General features: G+C 43.0%; 1 protein-coding gene across 1 annotated transcript in view; it reads left to right on the forward strand.

Moving 5' to 3' along the window:
• LOC146862311 (N-heparan sulfate sulfotransferase 4) overlaps window positions 1-23057 on the forward strand; it is a 1181511-nt gene that overhangs the window by 963891 nt on the left and 194563 nt on the right. The window contains exon 8 of the mRNA XM_085643256.1: window positions 11317-11413. Within this exon, the coding sequence (XP_085499382.1) occupies window positions 11317-11413 (97 nt within the window). The remainder of the gene's footprint in view (window positions 1-11316; window positions 11414-23057) is intronic.

Consider the following 23057-nt stretch of genomic DNA (forward strand, 5'->3'; position numbering starts at 1 on the left):
GCAACGCCAAAACGTATGCCTCCCCATGGGACGCGTAAGGAAGGTACAAAGAGGAGAAATATCTTTATTTCTCCTCGTTTTTCCTTTTTCTATGTGTGCTGAAATCTGAAGCACACATAGAAAGAGGAAAAAGCCTCTTGTTTTTTTGTGCATTAAGGTTTCCTTTCCTGCACAAAAACAGTCATCCCCTCAATGCAGGCACCCTTGCACCATGGTGCAAAGATGCCTGTGTTGGCGCACCACAGCCCATTGTGCACCGGCGCTGGGGAAAAGAACAAGAATGCACCGTATCTCATACATAGAGCGCTCGATTTTTAAGGCTGATAACTATTTGTCTTCTGGGGCACAACCTAAATATTTAGGGGCAGATTTACAGGAAACGGACACATCTATACAGATGCGTCAGTTTCCCTGCGCCTCCATGCGAAACCCTTGCGCCACCATGGATGTGCCGTATTGACCCTACGGTGCACCATGCGCAAGGATTGAAGGATGCGTCAGAAATTCTGACGCAGCTGTTGGCTCAAAAGTCACGCATTGCTGAAGTCGTGTCGCAAGCACGACGCAACTCCAGCAATGCAAGGGGAGGCCTATTCCCAATATACTGCATCACTCCTTAAGCCTGCTCCAAGCAGGCGTAGGGTTTTGAAGCAGTGGCGTGTACACGTGGTGCAGTGAAATCTTGTGGATTTCACTGCATCACTTCTAAGAGGCTTTCCTGAGCAGGAAGTGCCCACCCTCCTTACATTATACCTGATGGTGGGAAAGAGATTTTTCAAGTTAGATACATTTTCTCTAAAGTTTAAATAATGATTTTGGTATATTATGGAAATGCAATTTTATCTATCTCAAAGAAGTATTACCCTAGTTGTAAACTCCTTGGGGAACAATGAGGTGTTTATTTATATGAATCTGCCATCTGGAGGTTTTAAAATTCCATCTTAGTATGACATTTTTTTCGATTCTCAGCATGGGCGTTCAGATTTTTGAAAATGAATATGTTTCTGATACTGCCAGTGGAACTGTTGTCATATTCAGATGGATAGTTCAACTATGATATAATGTGATATAATGATTCTTTCCTCTGTAAGGAATCTTTTACTTCAGATGAGATTCTGAGATGTGACAATTGGACTCAATCGTTTTTTATTTTAGTTGAAAACGGAAACTTTTAATTTAAGAACTTTATGAATTACGATGGTTTTTCCTTTGTATTGATCTAAAAGGAAATCTTGTCTAAAAAACTACGGGGCATATTATCAAGCACGGCTTTAAAATTATCATTGCTATAGCGGCAGAAAACTGCCGCTAAAGCGGCGATAATGGGTTTGATAATATGCCGCAGAAAATTCCAATAGACACCCATGTTGACACCAGAACATGGGCTTCTACGGGAATTCTCTGTGGCATATTATCAAACCCATTATCGCCGCTTTAGCGGGAGTTTTCTGCCGCTAAAGCAGCCATAATTTTAACCGAGTTTCTTGATAATATGCCCCATCATTTGAACAACAGCAAAGCCTAGAACAACATTTCTCATTGACGTAATGTGATTGGTCCTAACTTCCCACATCTAGTTCATACTGTATTCTGGATCTTGCACCTGAAGTCTATGGTTCTTCTCTTTAATAAACACATATTGATAAAGGTGCTCCCTGATCCTTTATTACTTCCTGTCCTTGTGCTATCCACCCCAACCCATTGCTCTGATTGGGAACATTTTCCACTGGCACAAAGGTTTACTAAAGCCATCCATTTTTTGAAACATTGCAACCATCACCGTTTGGTGAAACTCCCTTAGCTCTTTTTCACATATGCATGGGGATCACCGGTTCAGATTCTTGCAAAGATCTGCTATTTCTGGGATTTGAATTCATGGCCAGGAAATGTGACAAGTATAGCCCGAGTGCATACATCAAGCACCAAAGGATTCCTTGTACCCAGTTGCCCTGCCCAGTGTGCACAATATCCCACACTTTCTTAAAGCTCAAGCAACCCAGATGTTGGACGATTCAGCAACTCTGCCATTGTATAGAAAACCAATATGGTTAAAACACAGAGGGCCAGTGGCGGCTCGCATAGGGCGTGCTGCAGGGCGGTGGGGTGGGGCGGGGAGGGGCGGGGAGGGGCAGGGTGGGGGGTTAATAAACTCAGACATGCAACGGAACGGAGGAAAGTAATTATTATGTTCCTCCGTTCCGTCGTATGTCCGTGTTTCCTACCATGCCCCACCCCCGTCCCGCCCCACCACCCCGCAGCACACCCTATGCGAGCCGCCACTGCAGAGGGCAATTATGATTGGTCCAAGTGTTGTTTGTCAGTCAGACTAGCCATATCAACTTGACATTTTCGAAACTGCTTGGCACCCATTTGACTGGATTAGCCCTGTGTTTTCACCGGTGAGAATAGCTAAAGTCACCTTCACATTCTTAGGCTTGTTTTGTGGCCCAATAATCCATTGCGAGCTACGTGACACTACAGGCCAAATGTCCTGTTACTGTGCAGCAAGATAATGATGATTTTCATTGGTTTAGAATACACATGTAGACAGTACTTTAATTTCATACTTTATGGTGGATTCCTTTTAGAATGTTGTTGATTTTTTTAGCATTGTTGTAACATTAAGAGCATTATAATTAATCTTTAGCACACTTTTGAATGTCACATTGAAGATTAGCAGAAACAAGGATGATAGCTTCCTTCTATTTTTATTTCAGGCAGGAGCAGTAGAAAATAGTTTGGGTTTAGTTGCTTACATGTAACTTTTCCAGGATCTTATGAGTAGTAACATAGACAATTCCAACTGATTCCAGGATCAACAGGGTATTGTTGTCTAATGAGTTATGTTGGTTTGGGTTCTATAATTTATTTAGCAATTTGAACTTTCATTGTATTTCCTTCTGGGCACATAGGGCCTGATTATGATGGTGGTCGGACTTTCGTCCGACTGCCATCCTGCCGGGCACAGGACCACCCGACTTGCTGTCGGCAGTCTTGCCATTGCTATTAGGATGTGACCGCGTTCAAGGCAGTTGCAATGTATATTTTGTATTGCGGCTTATGCTTCGGGTTGCAGCACACGCCACAGTACAAAATAAACACATTTTGCATATCTCTGCACTATGTGCCAGGCACCATGCGGTGACTGCCACATGGTGCAGGGTTATGTAGGGGAGCAGCATAGTTGGCCCCCACGGGCCATATCAGAGGCCCATGGGGCAAAGGGGCCTGCTAGGGGACCCTAAGTCAATTTCTGCCTGCCTTTTCATAGCGAGTTAACCTCCATGAAAAGGCCAGTGGAAAAGGACCTTGTAATCCCTACAGCAGTGCCTGAGCAGGCACCACCACAATTGTAGGGATTGCAGTCCCTCCAATGGTCCGACTGGCTCCTTGAGCCCGTTGGATCCGTGGCAGCCGGTCTCTCCGACCGCCCACCATCCGCCCGCCATTGTAATGCGATGGCCTGACCTACACGGTCCGATGGCGGTGGGACCGCCACAACGGCCTGACGGTGGCGGTCCCACTGCCATCGTAACGAGGCCCCTAGTTCCCAGTATGCTGCAACCAATACCAAGAGAACATACTGGTGAATAAAAAGCCCTTCTACAAGGAACTCACCATGAGTGACCTGCATTTTTAAACATTTGACTCCTTAACCTTCAATCATTTTTTCCCCATCTACATTTGGATATGACTGGAGGTCCCCACAAGGGTTCTGTTTTTATAAGAAGTAATACAAATACCCTCATCACATTAAATAAAGGTAATGGTTCTGTCCAATCAAGAGAATTTGGTTGAGTTTGATTACATGTTTGAGGCTCTAAAATCAACCTCACTTAAGCTGGCAGACACATCCACTCCAGGCCAGGAACCATGCACCTCTTTCTTATCAATGCAAATCTTGAATCTAAGCCTTCCCTTAACACTGATATAACAACTGATCTGGCCAGTTTGCCTAACTTTGCTTCAAACCATATATATGCCAATATACTCCAATTTATTCAATTTATACATGCCTATATTAGGAATTAGAAGTGACCACCTTATTCTACTTCCACCCGAGACCTCTGCACACCGCAGTTCTCATCCTACTATGACATACTATAGTGTGTAGGTGTGCAGAGTGAGTGGTGTGTGAGTATGTGGGTTGAGTGGCGTGTGAGTAGAGGGAGAACAGTGTGTGAGTGTGCAAGGTGAATGATGTGTGTGTTTGGATTGAGCGATATGTGAGGGCAGGGTGATAGATGTGTCAGTGTGGAGGGTGAGAGGTAAATGAAGTATGAACAGTGGTGTGTGGGTGCTTAGAGAAGTGGGTGAGTGGTATTAGAGTGAAGGAAGAGCAGTGCCTCACTGCAAGTTGAGTGGTGTTTGGTTGCAGGATGATTGGTCAGTGAGTGCATTGTGAGAGATAGGTGGGTGCAGGGTGAGAGCTGGGTGAGTGCAGGGTGACGTGGTGGGTGTGTTCAGAGTGTATGGTGAAAGAGTGCAGGGCATATAGTGTATGTCTATAAGGTACAGATTAAGTGCAAAGTGAATGGGGTGTAAGATTTGTAGGAGTACAGGTTAGACACATTGTTAGTGCAGGGGAAGTGTTGACTGTGGAGTCTCCATACAGCAAAGTATAGGGAAAAGTAGAAAAGTGTATTTAGTTAATAAAAATTAATAAACTATTCTTCTGTTAACTATTATTGTAAATTAATTTAATATATTTATTTTACATGCAGAACAAAATGGAAAATGTTACAGTACTATTAGTTTAATGTTAAATTAAAGCTTTAATTAATGTAAATATACTAAATTAAATTAAAAAAAAAAAATTCTGAAGTTTAAATTACAAAATAATTCCCAGTTAAAGTAAAAAGAAATTATGCATTAATAATTCTTAAAAAATATACATAAAATGAATTGTTATTATGTTTATAAAGCGCTCAACTCACCCAGGGGCATCTCGGCGCTGCCTAGTAGACCAACAAACTTCGACAGAGAAAAGCCAGCAAAAGGAATAGGAGAAAGCTCAAAACAAAAAAGTTTTTAGCTTTTTCTTAAAGAGTTCAAAACTGGGCGTTGCTCGCAAAGTAAACGGGAGCTGGTTCCAGTATTTTGGGCCTAGATAAGAAAAAGATCTGCCTCCTGTCCGAGAGAGACGGTAGCGGGGGACCTGTAGCAGACCCAGAGAGCTAGATCTAAGATACCTTGCGGGGCAATATTTAAGAAGGTTTTTTTGTAGATAAAGAGGGCCACTATTGTTCAGAGCAGAATAGGTAAAACAGCAGATCTTAAAGAAAGCTCTCTTTTTCACCGTTAGCTAGTGAAGTTCTCTAAGTAGTGGTCAAGAGGGTGTGCCTGCAGGTTGATTCAAGATCATCCTTGCAGCTGTGTTTTGGACTACCTGCAGTTTGGCTAGGAGAGTCTCACCTGCTTCTGATATCAGTGCATTGCCATAATCCAAACGACTGGTGACCAGGGCTTGCACCAAAGTCCTGCGATGGTAGGTAGGCATATAGGGAAGGACTTTTCTCAAAAGCCGAAGGCTATAATAGCAGGATGCAGATGTGGACATGATATGTTCTTTCATGGACAATGTCCTGTCAATTTTTATGCCCAGGTCATTCACTGAAACCTAGGGGGTAGGGGCAGCGCCCAATGTAGTTGGCCACCAATCGCTTGACCATGCATCGGTTGCTTTACCCAGAAGCATAATTTCTGATTTATCTGGATTCAGTTGTAGGAAATTTACCGTCATCCAGTCATATATTGACATCAGACCATTTGCAAAACGGATTTTCTCCTCCTCTAAGTTACCCCCAATAGTGAACAAGAGCTGCGTGTCATCTGCATAAGCGATGACCTCGAAACCCCATTGTTCAACTATCCTTGCCAAAGGAGACATGTACATGTTAAAGAGGGTTGGGCTCAGACAGGATCCCTGCGGGACACCTCTCTTCAAGGGCATCTTTGGCGAGGAATAGGGACTCAGAATAACTGTTTGGGATCTGTCCACCAGGAAATGTTTTAGCCATTTCAAAGCCGTTCCTTTAATACCCCCAGAAACTAGTCTCTCCGCAAACTTAGTGTGCGAGATGGTATCAAAAGCTGCGGAGAGATCTAGAAGGATCAGTATAACTGCACCCCCTGCATCAACTGTTCGTCTAAGCGAGTCAGTTACTGCCAGCACGGCTGTTTCTGGACTGAATCCTTTCCGAAAGCCCGATTGAGAGGGATCTAGGATTCCATTTTGTTCAAGATAGGAACAGAGTTGTTTATTTACAAAACCTTCCAACAGTTCGATAATTGGAGAGGACAGCTGGGTCCGCTGAGGGTTTTTTCAGAATAGGACGGACAGATGCCTCTTTCCAGGCTGTAGGGATAGTGCCTGTGATTAGAGAGGAGTTGAAAATGTCTCTAATGGCCGGGGCACAACTAGTGGCTAAAAGAGCCATAGTTTTCGGAGGACATATATCCTTGGGAGAGCCAGATTTTGCCTTGGACAGGCCGTTAATAATCTCCTCCGTAGTAATTGGTTCAAAGTGCTCCAAAAAATCCTTGACCATTGGGGCTCCAACATTTGGTTCGGGCAACAAATCTGGAGCCAATAACCTTTCTGGAGGAAAGTTATTGTAGATTATGGATATCTTATCCTTAAAAAACAGTGCCAAGGAATTACAGAGGTCCTGAGATTCAATAAGTGTTTGGGCGTAGGCTCTGGGAGAAGAAGAGTCTTTGACTATACAGAATAAAACTTTAGAAGAGTTACTGGCTTGTTCTATCTGTTTGATAGTAAAGGAGCGTCTAGCTATTTTCAGATTTATGTGGTAAGTGGCCAAGGTCTGTCTATACAGGAGTCTGGATTGGCATTCCTTATTCACTCTCCAAATTCTCTCAAGGCGCCTACAGTTCGCCTTTTCCCTCTTAAGCTCCTCTGTGTACCAAGGACTAGAGTTTCGTCTTATAACTGCATTCTGTTTGATTGGTATGATTGCATCAAAAGCAGTGAGAAGGGCCGTGTTAAAGGCTTCTAATTTTTCAGTGGGCTCAGTTAAAACAACTTCCCCAGAGGGAGGAAAGATCTTATTAAAAGCTTCTGGAGAGAGATTTCGCCACACTCTATGCTGTCCCAAAGCTATTCTCTTCTGTGGTTCACCTTTTTTATCCCACGCCTTATTAAATGTGAAAGAAATCATCGAGTGATCCGACCAAATCAAAGGGTAAGGTGGATCACAAATCAATTGGTCATAGTGAGCAAATACTAGGTCTAATAAGTGGCCCGCTCGATGTGTTGGGCCGGCCACCCATTGAGTAAGACCTAATGAGTTCAAAGCGACCAAAAGTTTGTCTACCTCTGGATTTGCGGTATCTTCCGCATGATAATTAAAATCCCCAAGAAGGAGAAAAAAATTAGCTGCAAGCACATTCAGTGCTATGAGTTCAACCAGAAGGTCAGAAAAGTTAGCTTTAAAGCCGGGGGGTCTATACAATAGTGCGCCATACCAGGAGTCCGTGGGAGACACAACAACCTTAAAAATTCCTAATTCCAGCCATTCATTTTGTACTGAAAAGACCCAGTTAACTCGTAGATGCTTCTAAAAGGCAATTGCAATTGCGATGCCGCCACCTGCTTTCCCTTCCCTATTTAGGTGTATAAATTGGTAATTATCTGGAATAGCCAGATGGATCTGGGGAAGGTTCGTTGAATTTAACCAGGTTTCTGTAAAAAAGCATGAAGCAGGGGTATTTGAGGTGATGAGATCCCAGATTTCAAATGGGTGTTTGGCCAGGGACCTAACATTGCAAAGGATATTTTTAGATCCTACGATGGAAGGGGAAGGTAATCCCCTATATGACATCCCATGGGGAATAGGCAATGCTGACATACAACAGGACCTTCTAAAGCCAAGGGAAAGGTCTGATTACAGATGATGTACTTATGCCTCATTTGGACCCATGTCTGCCTTATAGCCCACAAAGATTCCTCAGAGTAGGTGATACGGCTCTTGCAGTCACTTGCCTGGGGGGTAGCAGCATCTCCAGCCTCCAGTCACGCCGGGGCGCAGACGGGCTTTCCTTTAGCGCGCCTTCGGCGCGTCGTGGCGCGCCCGCTGCGCTCGTCCGCTACGTGCACGCGCTGTCATCGTCTTATGTAGTCAGGGAAGACCAACGACTAGCGCGCTAAGCGTAAGCCCTATCCAATATGTCTCCCGTGTACTAACGAGGGAGAAGTACAAAGGGAATGACACCTTACATGTTCCGCTTATTCTAAAATAACAAGCGCGATTTCACCATGCACAAAAAAACAAATCACACCAGACGGACAAAGAGAGTTAAAATACGAGCTGAATTAAAAGAAGAGTAAAAACAACGTAACCAGTATCAGACTCCCGGCTTCCGCCTCAGGAGCTAGTCTACAGGAGTGCGCGCACGCGCTGTCATCGTCTTATGTAGTCAGGGAAGACCAACGACTAGCGTGCTAAGCGTAAGCCCTATCCAATATGTCTCCCGTGTACTAACGAGGGAGAAATACAAAGGGACTAACACCTTACATGTTCTGCTTATTCTAAAATAACAAGCGCGATTTCACCATGCACAAAAAAACAAATCACACCAGACGGACAAAGAGAGTTAAAATACGAGCTGAATTAAAAGAAGAGTAAAAACAACGTAACCAGTATCAGACTCCCGGCTTTCGCCTCAGGAGCTAGTCTAAAGGAGTGTGCGCACGCGCTGTCATCGTCTTATGTAGTCAGGGAAGACCAACGATTAGCGCGCTAAGCGTAAGCCCTATCCAATATATCTCCCTTTTACTAACGAGGGAGAAGTACAAAGGGACTAACACCTTATATGTTCTGCTTATTCTGAAATAAAAAGCGCAATTTCACCATGCACAAAAAAACAAATCACACCAGACAGACATAGAGAGTTAAAATACGAGCTGAATTAAAAGAAGAGTAAAAACAACGTAACCAGTATCAGACTCCTGGCTTCCGCCTCAGGAGCTAGTCTACAGGAGTGCGCGCACGCGCTGTCATCGTCTTATGTAGTCAGGGAAGACCAACGACTAGCGTGCTAAGTGTAAGCCCTATCCAATATGTCTCCCGTGTACTAACGAGGGAGAAGTACAAAGGGACTAACACCTTACATGTTTTGCTCATTCTAAAATTACAAGCGCGATTTCACCATGCACAAAAAAAAACAAATCACACCAGACGGACAAAGAGAGTTAAAATACGAGCTGAATTAAAAAAAGAGTAAAAACAACGTAACCGGTATCAGACTCCCGGCTTCCGCCTCAGGAGCTAGTCTAATTCAAAGTAGTTTCATTATACTTTCATATATAATGAATGTTTTTAAATAAAATAAAAGATTCTTAAAGTATGATATAATTAAATAATATATATGTTTCATTTTTTTACTTTTTATATTAAATTATATAGATTTATATTTCCAACTATTTTAATAATGTACTTTAATGTAATACTATTTCCTATAGAATTTAATTTGAAGTCCCTACCTCCGTTACTTTCTCAAGGCGGGTGTGGTGCAGGACTTACTCCAGTTCCAAATTTTAGATCACTTTATTTATAGTAAATTTAGAGGCATAGTTTGTTAATAGCAATAGGAATATTCTTTTGTAGGTGGGTGCATACCACTCTCAAAACCCCCTCTAATCTTCCCTAAACCCATGTTTACTCCATTCTAAACCCATCTCATAGAGCAGTAAGTATTTCCAGCCACTCCCCCGGTCCTGCCTACATTTACTACTAAATAGTAAACTTACGTATGTGAATCTCTCCAGTAGAAAAGATAGGAGAGGTGAAGGTTTAGATTTACACTTGTAGGTTTGTGAATATCATTGTATACTACTATAGTGGTACTATTGTAGTACTACTAAACGTACTAGAATCTGCAATTTGTGATTAAGCACCCTTGTGCCTTCATTTGCTGTTTCGCTTATGTACATTTGCCAGACATCAGCAAAAGTGCTCCTAGGGTGCCTTAACATTTCAATTGACGTATGAAACATCTTATGCAACAACTCTTTATAACGGAATGTGTAAATGAGTAGAAACTCATCATCATTGTTCTGACTCAAATGGTTTCTAGGATGGCTTGATTTATTACTAACTGTGCACGACTAAAAGTGTGAACAAGATAAACTCCACAAATGAAGCATAACAGAGGAAACTACCCACATTCACTTCTCGCAACACAATCCATATGACCCCATTACTCTTCGGCATATATTATCACAAGTGGCATTCACAGAGGCAAATCTAAAACCATTGCTTGAGAAAAGACGCAGTAACTACTTCCCTCTCATTTTTCCTCTGCAAAGTAACTGCGCCTCTTTTGTAATCACTTCAATTAGCCCTATCTTAGTCACAGGTTGGTTGACGTTTAGGCTGCAATTAACCATTAAGACCTTATTGATGTGCCTAAGGACAGGCACTAGCCTGAATGTACAAAAGCATGCAGAAAGATTCTAGCTTTTCTCTAACTATCTAAGGAGTGCAAAAAGTAAACATGTTCTCTCTGCTTATCTTTGTAAGCTAAAAAAATGAGCAGCAGAAAGAAAAACAACCTTGTTTTCGTGGCTTTAAACAGCTGCATCATTTGTGCTCTGTGACCTGACCTGCCTTTCACCTGGGCTGCTGGCTCTGGCAGCAGGCACTGAGACATCAAAACTCGACTGTAATAACTTATAATAGGCGAGTTCTGACATCTTTTCTATCTAAAGGGTGACTGGGTGGATCACAAGTTGCCAGTCATAAGGAAATTAGAGACTGATGTTTATCCAGGGATTACAGAATCCCATGTATTATAAATTATATATGTCACTGGGTTTTCTTGAGGAAAATAGTTCACTTCTTTCCGAAACCAAAGATCAAGTCAGTTTTCAAAATTAACTGTTCTAATATTCATTTAGAACACTTTACTTTGAAGCATGTTGCTGCAGTATAAAATGTATGCTGTAAAAAGCTATGTGAATTCATGTATACCTTATGTAATCAAACAACATGCAATTTGTCCTGGTTACCAAATTCACATTTCTACCCGGAATGGGTGCATTTTTATCCCACAGAAGTTCTTGACATAGGAGCGTAAATTAAGCTGTGACACATACACACTGTCTAGCGCCTCGTCCTTGGTTCCTGAAGCCGCAGCAGTAGGTCCTGTAATACAGGTCATTTAACGTGTTAATCCATTGCCCACTGTGCTAATCTACAGATATCAAGTTACCATATTTGTTGGAATATATTTGCACCTGTGTGCAATATTAGCTTGCCACATCCACACAAACCATTTTGTTTCTCTCCACAGAATCCCTGCGATGACCGGCGGCACAGAGACATCTGGTCGAGGGACAAGACGTGCGACCGCTTGCCAAAATTCTTTGTGATAGGACCACAGAAAACTGGTGAGATTTCTGTGAATTTCAACTTAGTCTACTTTATTAATGCTGTGGCCATCATAATTGGACTTTTGGATTATTTCCAGCTCATAATCAGAAGACAGATGCTCATCCCCACTGTGTCAGGTTATTTCAGTGAGATGAATCGCATTCCTCTTCGCTCTCTTCTTTATATTGTAAAATCACGTGAATGTAATGACTCAAACAAGGTGAACAAAATCATTTGGTTTTCATTGTGAGACACTGACAGCTGGTATTGAGCCCTCAGTCTGTCATAACCGGGGCAAGGTGTGCGTTGTAGGACAAATGCAATGGCTCCCTGGATCCCCTGTTGTCATAGGTCTGTTCTGTGGCTACCTGGAATATGCATTCTGTTCCTGGCTACCTCTCAGTTACCTTATCTGTACAATAAATTTGTTAATATTACAGCTGGATAACTCATCCCAGTAGGTGTCAGTCCTACTACTACTCCCACATCTAACATTGTACCCCTCTCTTGCACCAAGCAATGATCCTTCTCTCCACGCCTTTGAGTACAACTCCCTTATGGCTATTTCACCTTTCAGTGCTCATATCACCACCTTCTACCACCCACCAATTGCACTTAGTACCTTCTTCTTCTAAGACCTTGACACTAATCTAAAACAGTTTTAACTCCTGTTATCTTTCTGAGGCAATTTAATCTGGACCTAAGTAATATTGTGAAACCAACCCTGTATACCCAATTCCCCTCATATCACTCCCTCCTAAAAGTTAATTCATTTTCAACTCACACACATTCCAAAGCACTAAACTAATTCTCCTGTCTAAAACTATAGCCCTCTTACCCACCAAGCTCCCTTCTGCCACTGGCCATGCCACCATTTACATATTGGCCATCATACCTTTCTGTTCTTTGCTTTCCAAAAGCAAATACATCACCAAACAAAAGCACTCACTAAGAGCTAATCCTTCATTCTTTTTTTTTCTTTATTTGATATTTTTATTGGCATTTTATAATAACACATGTCATTTCATTGATTCACAAGACATAGTACATAATGAAATGTTCCTCCTACAGCCGGTTTATTTACATTTATCAGTGTGTTTGCATAAAATAGTTTAATCGACATATACAGTAAATGTCCATATCTGAACCATACTTATTTTTACCTGGGCAATATTCACATAGTTTTGGTTCTTGCTATAAATAGCTACACAAAGTTTACTGAGATGCCACCTGTGTGTATAATATTCTCATTACCATCCTAATTTTCACAAAACTTATAAACAAAAGGTAATTAAACTGTAACAATAACCGATTGGGCTGTTTGTATATAGATCTGTCATTTAATGTCCTAGCTCCCCCGTGTCAGTGTCTAGGGCCGGGTACTTCTATATGGTTAAGGCACAGTCCTCTAACTGAGGTTTGATTGTTGTATGATCTCTCCATTAACTGTGCGGATGTTCAGCATCATCGGGTGTCAGCTATTACGTGATTGCGTTAACTGGGTATCTCTTGACCTCCCTGTTTCCAGGCCGGTATCTTTGGGGGGAGTCCTGGTTCATGGGCCTAGAGTTTCTTCATTGGTTCAGAGTCACCTCTGCTGTCCATCCTCTAACTGTAGTTTCTTGTTCATCATCTGAACCACCGATGCTGTCTGTGGAATCCTCTTCTCCACCTACTTCCGGGTGGATCCATGTTATCAGTACTTCCGTCCATAAGTCTGCAATGGATCTGAGCCGAACCCCTCCAGCCTCCTCTCTGGCCAATGCCCTTTCTTCAGCTTTCCTCCATCTTGTGACGTCTTCCTCCAAATATGTATTCCTGGCCACTGGCCGATTTACAGGCCATAGCTATCCGCCTCTTTGCTAGAGCCAGCGCAAGATCTATGAACCTTGTACCAACTTTGTGGGAGGTCGGTCTTGGGAATGACCCCAAAATTCACCCCTCAAATGTACAAGTGAGGGGCTGGCCCAAGATCGTCTTCAGAGCTTCAACTACCCCTTCCCAGGAGCTAAGCCTTCATTCTTGAGTTAAATTCACAACAACTGCTTCAGTCCATTTCATTTGGCAATTCCAATCACTCACTGAGAATGTAGCCTTGGATTGTCCCCAATAGCCAAGAGATGAAAACAAAAACATGCACACTTCTCCAAAATGGAGACAAGGACACACTCCCAAAGCAAATACAGACATGCCCTGAACAAACTCGCTGAGGTACTTACATAGTCAACAAACTCCCTATCCTCCCTGCCTAGTAATTCCCACACTGAGGGCCTGATTTAGAACTCGGCGGATGGATTACTCCCTCACAACAGTGACGAATATCCCGTCCACCAATATATAAATCCCATTACATCCTATAAGATTTATATTTCGGCGGACGGGATATCCAGCACAGTTGTGATGGAGTGACCAATCTGCAGAGTTCAAAATCAGGGCCTCAGTCTCCTCTATCTGCCTCCCCTTTCTCCTACACTCTTGTAACCTCAATTAAAACCACTAAAATACCAATACTACAGCCCATATCTCCTGTTGAATTGCTTTCATACTGATATATACCATACCCACTAGCAGCACTATTTCCAATTTAGGCCTATTGTATCAACTATGCAAAGATGTTATTCAACTCATCTCTTTTCCAACTTTAACCCCTGTCCTGCAGCTCAAGCCTCCAACAGCCTCAAAGCTATCCTGCACTGGATGACTCTCCATTACCTTCTGCTGAACTCATATAAGGCATACATTTTCTGTTTGCCTGTTTAAAGTGCCCCTTCATCTCCTTTGCACCTTATAATATTTCCCCTGACACTCTTATTCCAATAGCTTAAACTGGGCACCTTTCTGCTCTTTTCACCTCTGCCAGGCACCTTCAGTCCTGGAGATACTGCTGCTAGGCATTAACTACTGAACATCTTCAAACTCTGCCAAACTCTCTCCTTCAACACTACTGAAGCACTGCTCCCTGCAATAGGCATCAGAAAACTTAACTAATGCAACAATATATTAGTAAGTCTCTTCCTGCATTACTTCTTTCCATTGAAAAAATTACACACTTTATCAATAGAACACTCTGTAAGTCCAGAAACATAGCCCTATCTCTCGCTCCTGAAGCCAATATGTTTGACTATCTACCAAAAACAGGGTGCTCTAGAAACCACTCATGCTAGTCTTCAAAACTGTGAGTGTACTGTCCATAACTACCTACCCAAAATCCATATTAGGTCATTACACCCAGAGAATCTTCATTCATTGATACTAAGTGTTCTGGCAACACTCAAATCTCTCTGTGCAGCATCAAACTTTGGTTATTATACTTGCTTGGGAGTTTTCTCTAAAGCTCACTGCTTTATGACATGCTCTCTCTCCTCCTTAATATAGGAGGACAATTAGATTAATTCTTATGCTTTCCTGTCTAACCTTTTATAACCTCCTGGTCTCCTCCGACCTCTCTTATGCTAACCATGTTCCAAAGTAAATGTACATATCGTATGAGGATTTAAAACAAAAAAGGCATATTTTATTAATTCCAAGGCAATGGGCCTGATTTATATGCTGGTGAAGTGGGAACTCCATCTTGAATCACGTTCCGGGATTTTCTTTTGAAAAGAAAAAATGAAACTGTTTGGTGCAGGTCTGTGCCATGTTGAGGGAGCACTGCTCCAAACAGCAAAATGCATTGACAGGAACTGCTCTGATGGTGGTTCCTGCCAATGCTTTATAAATGACCGCCAGCTCGGTGTGATTTATAAATCTGGTGGTCAGGACCTTCGTCAGGGAGACAGAGAAACTTACTCTATCACCCTGGTGGAACAATGGCCCAACTGCTGAAAAATAAATTGGGTCCAATGTCTCATACAAATAAAATCCATGCAAACACATCTTCAAATATAGTCTAAATAGAAATTGGATCCACAATAGAACAAACAACTTTCAAAATATAGTCAAAATATATTACAAATTGCAACAGACACTTAAAATGTATTCAGCATACTATAAAGTAGTCCATGTAATACCTACCTGTTTACTAATTCCAGTGATGTGCAATACGATTTCATAAGTAACTTGCAAGAAAAGACCCTTTCGATAATTTAACCTCACTTACTTTCCAAACAAAGTTGGAATAAAGTTATAAAATAGCATATTTCATATTATAACACTCATTAAAACTTTGTCTTGCAGTTGGTTGCTAATTAGAAGATAATCAAAAGCCTATGGGGCATATTGTCAAGGACGGCGTTAAAATTATCGCCGCTTTAGCGGCAGGAAACTGCCACTAAAAGCAGCGATAATGGGCTTGATAATATGCCGCAGAGAATTCAAATAGAAGCCAATGTTCTGGTGTAAACATGGGCTTCAATTGGAATTCTTCAGGGCATATTATCAAGCCCATTATCGCCGCTTTAGCGGCAGTTTCCTGCCGCTAAAGCGGCGATAATTTGCCGTTAGCATGCCATTACCATTAATTTTCACCTGGGCCCAGTTATCTATGTGGAGTACCTAGAGTATTCTAAGTAAGGTATCTGGAATTTTAAAGTTGGAGAGCTTTTCCGAAAGCAAGTTCTGGTCTAACTGGTCGAAAGCAGCCCAGAAGTTGACGAAGCTGCAACACAGTTTCCTTGCTACTGCCATGGACCTCCTAGCAAGCGTCCAGAGATCCAAACAATGGCCAATGTGCCTGGTTGGGCTACTTGGGGCTACTTGTAGGAGTGAGTGTAGGTAGTGACTTTCCTCGCAAAGAGAATCACCACCAGACAATAGCATCAGACAAGGGTTTGTGCAATGTAGTGTTTTGCAAATGTGCACTTGGCAGAAGACCCTGAGTTTCTTCTTTGGCTTATTGATTTCCTTTTTTGCTGTGCTGTCCTGCAAGTGTGTAGTTGGTGGGGTTTTGAGTGCAATAAAACTAAGGCCCTGTTTTTCCATTGTTTACTCATTTTTACTAATAAAACACAGTAACCATTTATGTCATTCTCCGTATCTATTGTTAAATATGGATACAAATATAAAATAGGTCTTTTCTGAGTGATTCTCTGTGCTGATTCTCGTGATTGCCAGGACAGTAGCTGTGCAGGGTGGCAAAATAGGGAAGTTAACAAAAGTGAGAGGTTTCCTAATGAAATGTAAACAGCTGCAAAAGTCCACATGAGTTTGTACTACCATGTTTTCATATGTGTGTGTTGATATAGGGGCGTAGCGCAGGCCCCTGCAATGGGGGGGGAAGACCCCCACCCTGGAGGGACCCCCTCATCCTGTCTTGCATTTTTAACAAACTAGCTCTTTCACATCAGGATTCTCTCAGAGCACCAGCAACTGCCCAGCTTCAGCAAGCAAGGGGTTCAGAATATGTACAGCGCTCGGCAACAAACTTTCAAAATGATTGTTTTATTGCTACTGTGAACGGAAGACCAAGTGGAGAGGCAGGCCAGTATATCTCCCTGTTACAGAGCATGCAATCACAAGCTGATAGAAAAAATACAGCAGCAAGCAGGATTTCAGGGTTTTTATGATACCTCAACTGTAGTCAACTAATAAAGTACTTTAAAGGGAAGCAAGACTCATGTTTTGCTTTATTTGACTTTTATCTATTTGTGTACTATTGCTGGGCTTTGCTTTCGTTAGAAGTTGAGGTTGCTCTGTGGTGAGGCCCTTTAGTGTGATATCCCTTTCAAGTGAGGATCTGCGGTGTGGGGATCCTTCAGAGTGAGGCTGTGTGGTATGAGACCTGTTTGTAGGGAAGCTTGTGGTCAGGGGACCCTTTGAAGTGAGGACTTGGGAATACTGAAAACCCTACTATTCGGACAGTATGCTGGCGCTTTTGTTTCAGTCCAACTATCTATACTTGTAAATGTCCCTCTGATCACTTATTTAAAGAATCAGGCAGCACAATGCAAAGCCATCTGAAGTGTAATGAAAAATAAAAAAAATGAAAAACTTTAGTGCAGCTTAATAAGGAAAGAAGGTCATTAAAGAAGCCTCTATCTGCCAATCAGCAACTCCTATACAGATATTTGCAGCCGAAGAGATGCTACGAGTGCGAGTGTCCCCCCCACGTGCCTTACTCCAGTGCTTTGAAGCCCCGTGGCGGTGGTAAACTGCTGCTTGTGCTTCAGTGAGCTCAGGGAAGCAGCTGCAGTGCTTGGAAGTTCAGATGCTAGGGGTGGAAGAGACAAGCTGGGAAGGAAATGTGGATGTATGGTCATGGCTAGTATAACATCTCTGAGTGACACACCAAGTGGTACATCTGAGGTGGATTGGGATGTTGCCATTCTAGATGACAGGGAAGATGAGGTGAATGGCCCATAATGAATGCATCTTGACAGTTGTTGCTCTTGTAGTTTTAATCTCATTAAGGGCATTGGACAGAATTCAGTCACTGACTGCAATTATTATATTTAGAATGGTAATTAAGTGCTGGGTGCAGGACTTGCAGTGAGGACACCTCACAGGCATATAACATACTTTCTCTGCTTTGTTATGGTGGGCAATGGTCACAGCAGAGGTACTACAGCCGGACATGAAGCCTGAGTCTGCTGGAGCCTTAAACACCAGGAGAGGTATTTCTCACAGAGCCATATAAATGCTATACAAAATCATAAAATGTCACAAATGGCAAATCGCAACAATAAATGCCATGAGTGGTTTGAGTGGGATGATCAATCCATGGACATATTGAGTCTTTCACTGGTGAATCAGTACCTGTTGCTTAGTACACCTGATGGGGCCCCAGATTAAATTAATTCTTGAATCAATTCATTACAGATTTCCTGTTTGGTTAAATGAAGTCCTCAGCCTCTGAAACAGAACAAACACTCTGTTCAGTACTATGTCTCTCTTCCTATGCCTTGTCAGTCAGTGGCTTCTCTGTAGCCATTACCCAGAGAAAAGTGCAGGATAGCACAGCAGGTACATCCCATAGGCCCATTCAATTCGTTGCCCTGTCCTGCAGGGTTCATTGGTAGGAAAACTCTATATCCCACTAGCTTTATAGAAAACCCCCCAAAAAGGGAAAAATGAGCAAGGCAAGCTTGTGGCAGGAGAGTGGTGGTTGACCACCCGGGCACCAAACACCTTAGAAGCAAGGGGACAGGAGCCTAAAGTGCTGCAGGAGTTTTTGGGAAGGAGCGCGGGTGTGTGGGATGCGTGTCTACTAGGATCTGAGCGGGGCTACGTGCAGTGTGTGCTTGAGGCCACCAAGGCAGGAAAACAAATGCACAAAAGAGAAACACAAGCAAGGCTAGCGAGCAGCTTGCGGAGGAGGAAGGTGGCCGTCCACCAAGGCACCAAACACCCTAGAAGTAAAGGAATGAGAGCCTAAAGTGCTGCAGGAGTTTGCAAGAAGTGCAGGTTGCGTGGCTGCTGGGATGCGTGCGGGGTTGCAAACAGTGTGCGCTAAGGGAAAAAGTATTTACTTTCACAGTTGCTGAAATGGGACAGGTATAAGGCTACAAGTAATGGGACTGTGCTCCATGGGAGTGAACAACCGACGAAAAGGAGGGATAAATAGGGAAAATTAACCACTGGGAAGCAAGGCTTTTTGAAGGACATTGAAAGAAAGAAATGAAAAGCAATGGGCAGGCTGTAAGCCCAGAACAAAGTTTATACAACATGTCTCGAAGAGACAGCATAAGTGCTGCTTACGTTCAACCTAAACAATTTCACAGTGCGAATTTATCAGGTAGGCTAATTCTTTTTCCACTAAACTAAAGCTGGCAGTTTGATTGAAGTCTGCCTGCTTCTTTTAGAGAACCTGAAGATAAAAGGCAGCTCCCTGGGTGCTAAAAGAAATATCAATACTTATCTGAAAGTTGTATAGTACCTTGCATGCTGCGCTGCAGCTTCTAGAGATACCAACAACACGTCACTACATTCATACCTTGATGAAAGGAAGCGTTAGTGAAATTAGTATTGCAGTTCTAAAAAGTCGTTCATTTATGTCTTCTCAGTTAGTTTCCTTGATGTCTTCTGCTGCAAAAAGTCACCCAGTGTGCCATGGACATTCCCATTTTTTGCTGACTGGTACTGGTGGCAACTGACTCTGACAGTCACTGGGCTCTGTCTACCCAGGCCCAGGGGCAGTACTATGTTGAAAATATACACATGCAGAAGTGTATATATTAGGGTACACTTATAATTAGCTTGACCTACTCTAAAGGTCACTAGTACATAAGAGGGCAGGGGGGATTAAAACTACCTATAAGTCCCTAGTATATATTAGGGCATTGCAGTATAGAGGCCAGCAGCCCTTTCTGTACTTGCATGGTTGCACTGCTGAAAGCCTTAGCTCATTTTAAAAGCAGCCCTTTGTTGCAGCACTGCTTTTAGATGTACATTTTGCCCAAACTTGACTTTGGTGGTAGGGGCACTTGAAAAGTGCTAAACTACAATATTATGGTATTTTAGGTACCCCAAGGGTCTCTGCTATGTGTCCAAGGGGTGGGGGTCATGTCATTACAAAGAGGGCCCTGATAAAATATGTTTTAGATGCCCTGAGGATAGAGAAATTGCACATTTCACTTTCCTCATTGTAGTAAATCGACGTTGGTGCTAGGAGCCCTGTGGAGTGAGCGCCCACACTACTTTTTCATATTCCGGGCCTCTAAAGCCTCCCCTAGGTGTCCCAGGGGTGGGGGGTCATGTAACTGTAAGCAGGGCCGTTATAAAATATGTTTTCTATGACCTGGTGATGGAGAAATTACACATTGCAGTTTCTCCATTGTATATGCTTAGCCCCATATGATAATATTTTAATAGTTTATGAATTCATAACTATCGCTAGGAATTAGCAAAAAATATCATTCAAGGTCGTAGGAGAATGGTATTGATAAATCCAACAATATGCTATTGTTTAATTTATCCTAAAATATACAGAAAATAATTATAAAATGTTCTTGTCTGTAAGCCAAAATTCAGCCTTCCTGTGGTCTCCCTTGATTGGTCAGAGTTAACAGGATTAGCCAGGCTGCTTTGATAAAGTGATAAGTGTCTCACCCAGAGAGTGGCTATCTGTTAGAGCTCTGTTACACAGGAATGCCAGAGCGAGGGGGGGGGGGGGTTTAAAGCATGATGCTTCAGATAGGGAGAGGACAGGCAGGGAGGCCAGTCCCATCTCACCACCATCTCCTCTGACCCAGCCAGATGGCAGGCTTAAAACAGGAATTTGCAGATGGTGGGGGGGAGGAGAGCTATGGAAATGAGCCATACTGGAGGTTGGTGTAACTATTCCTTGCTCCTCTTCTGGGATTTCAGCCATACGGAATTTGTGAGGAATAGTGCTGTCTGGGAGAAGATTATGCCACACTTTGGAGGAAGTGGTTATGCTCTGGGGTGTTGCCCTACACCTCATTTGACAGGAGTGATCTCCTGCTTGACCCCAGAGAACACTGAATAAATATGTGAGAGGTACAGAGCCTCTCAGGTCTGCTGCTTGAAAGTAAGAGAAGAAGAAGGCTTGCAAAGCTTGTAACTTGATTTGCACCATCATGTTCTGCATTCTGACTGACTGCGCCTGCTGCATTATCTGGAACTACAGCCCTTTGGATGTACCTTGCTTCAAGAGGAATAAAGAGTGGACTCCCTGCAAGCTACAGTTAAACAGAACTCACCTGGACCATCACCACCAAGTATCCCTTGCCTGGAGTGTGTCGAGTGGATTTGGAAGGGTTTTCTCAAGGTCCATTGGGGGAATTGTGGTCCCAACCTTTCAAGGACCAACTTAGAGATTCCAGACACTTGCTTTGTGTTTTGGAAACTGTGGACCCTCAAGAGGAACTTCAGGAAGAAGTTCCAGAAGTTTGGAGCCATTGTGTAATAAAGTTCCATAAGGGGACTGACTCAACTGCGAGAGCCAAGCCGCCCCCTTCAACCGTGAGCTGGCCTGGCCTGCAGGTTTGTCCAGCTGAAAGGCTCAGGGTGTCAGACTTCCAGAGTTCAACAAGGAGCTCCCTGGAAAGCAAGCCGGTGAACTCTCACCAAATACAGACTGGTAAAGAGCATCAAGGGACCCCGGCAGAAAAAGCTCAGAAATGTTTTCAAGTCCGAAGGTAAAATCTTGACTGATACCTACCAAGAGGGGTATCCGAACAGAGCTCCCTCGCAGTCAGCCTGAAACTTTGACCTTGTCCGTTCAAGTGCGACCATATGTCCCAAGATGGAGCTATAGGTTTCTAAGTGCTATGTATTGTTAAATCTATAAAAATGTGTATCTCCAGTTCCCTGCATTGGAGTTTTATCGTTTTGGTGTCATTTTGAAGATAAAAATATTTCCTATTCTTATAAATTGGTATGGAATTTTTATTGTGGATTTGTCTTAACTATTTATCGAGTTGGTGTTTTTAAATGCTTTTCATTACTGTCTCCTACATTAAGCGTGCCTACTCGCAGCCAAGCTACCAAGGGTTGAGCATGGGAATAGTTTATTGAGACCTATACTGAGCTCTAGACCGTGTTTGTGGCCTTATTGCCAGTGCTAGATACATTTTTACCACTACTAATTTATCCCACTTTTCAACACGTCTTGTTCAATAGCCACCCTGTTATGGGTCTAGTGTCACATGATGTGATTTCCTCTAATGTCATGGACGTCATCAGGCTTAAAGTGATGTGATTCCACTTCCAGTGATGTTCAGGAATTAATATCAACAACTGGTAACTATGTGGTGCTGGGTGCCAATACCGGCCCCCAGTAACAAAACCAGCCTCTACCGCTGCCACCAGACCCCACCCTTCCAGTCCGGTCCTGTATGCAAAGCATTAGTGGTAAAAATCAGAGATTGGTTAAAGTTGTCAGTTATTGCATGGGGCCTTTTGGCAGTGGTGCAGGCCTCTACCTTTGCTAAGTTTCTGGGTAGTTGCTGCCCAATCTGTACATGTTTTGTAAGGCAGGTTTACTCTATGACAGAGTCTTGTATTTCTGTTGCCCGTGTTTTCATGTTTTGTGCAAATGCAGACTAATCCAGTGGCTTTGCCTCCGTGAGGGTTGACGGGTGTTGCCCCTTGGCTGCAAGAGCAGGAAATATGAAAAATAAAATGGTAATAAAACAAATGTATTACCATTTTATTTTTCATGGCAGCAGCAGTCAAGTCTGAGGGTGGGGCAGCAGCAGGAAGGAACAGTGTGCTCTTCAGTTTAAAGTGTGCATGTCACTTTGGCGAGCTGTCTTGCAACGGCCAGCCTGACGTACACTTTAAACACTCCAATCCAAGCTGTCTTAGGTAGCTGGGTGGAGAGCAAGTACAGGCCCACAGAGCCTAAAGGAGCGTCCAACCAGTGCGCTCCAGCCAATCCTGGTATTTCTCTCAGGTTGCCTGAGCAGCATAAGAGAAGCATCTGAATTGGTAGAAGGTAGTTGCTGGCTAGAGCTTTGGGAGCCTATGCTGCTGAGATGAGGAGGAGCAGCGAGCACAAGGCAGTAGATAAGTAAATATTTTTCATTTTGTGTTGGTTTAACTCACTGATGGGTACGGTGAGAAACTCACAGTGCCTTCAGTCTCAACTCCAGAGCTCTCAATCATTGCCCATTATAAACACTGTTCAAAACACACCATGATTTAGAGCTTTGGTTTTGAGCCGAAGGGCACTGCTGGTTTTTATTAGGGCCTGTCAGTGGGTTAAATATTCACCCATCACCCCACCTGTTTTACGTGCCACTGGATGCCACTGGACTA

The sequence above is a fragment of the Triturus cristatus genome, chromosome 2_2 (assembly GCF_964204655.1).
Source record: "Triturus cristatus chromosome 2_2, aTriCri1.1, whole genome shotgun sequence".
In the NCBI taxonomy this organism is placed as follows: domain Eukaryota; kingdom Metazoa; phylum Chordata; class Amphibia; order Caudata; family Salamandridae; genus Triturus; species Triturus cristatus.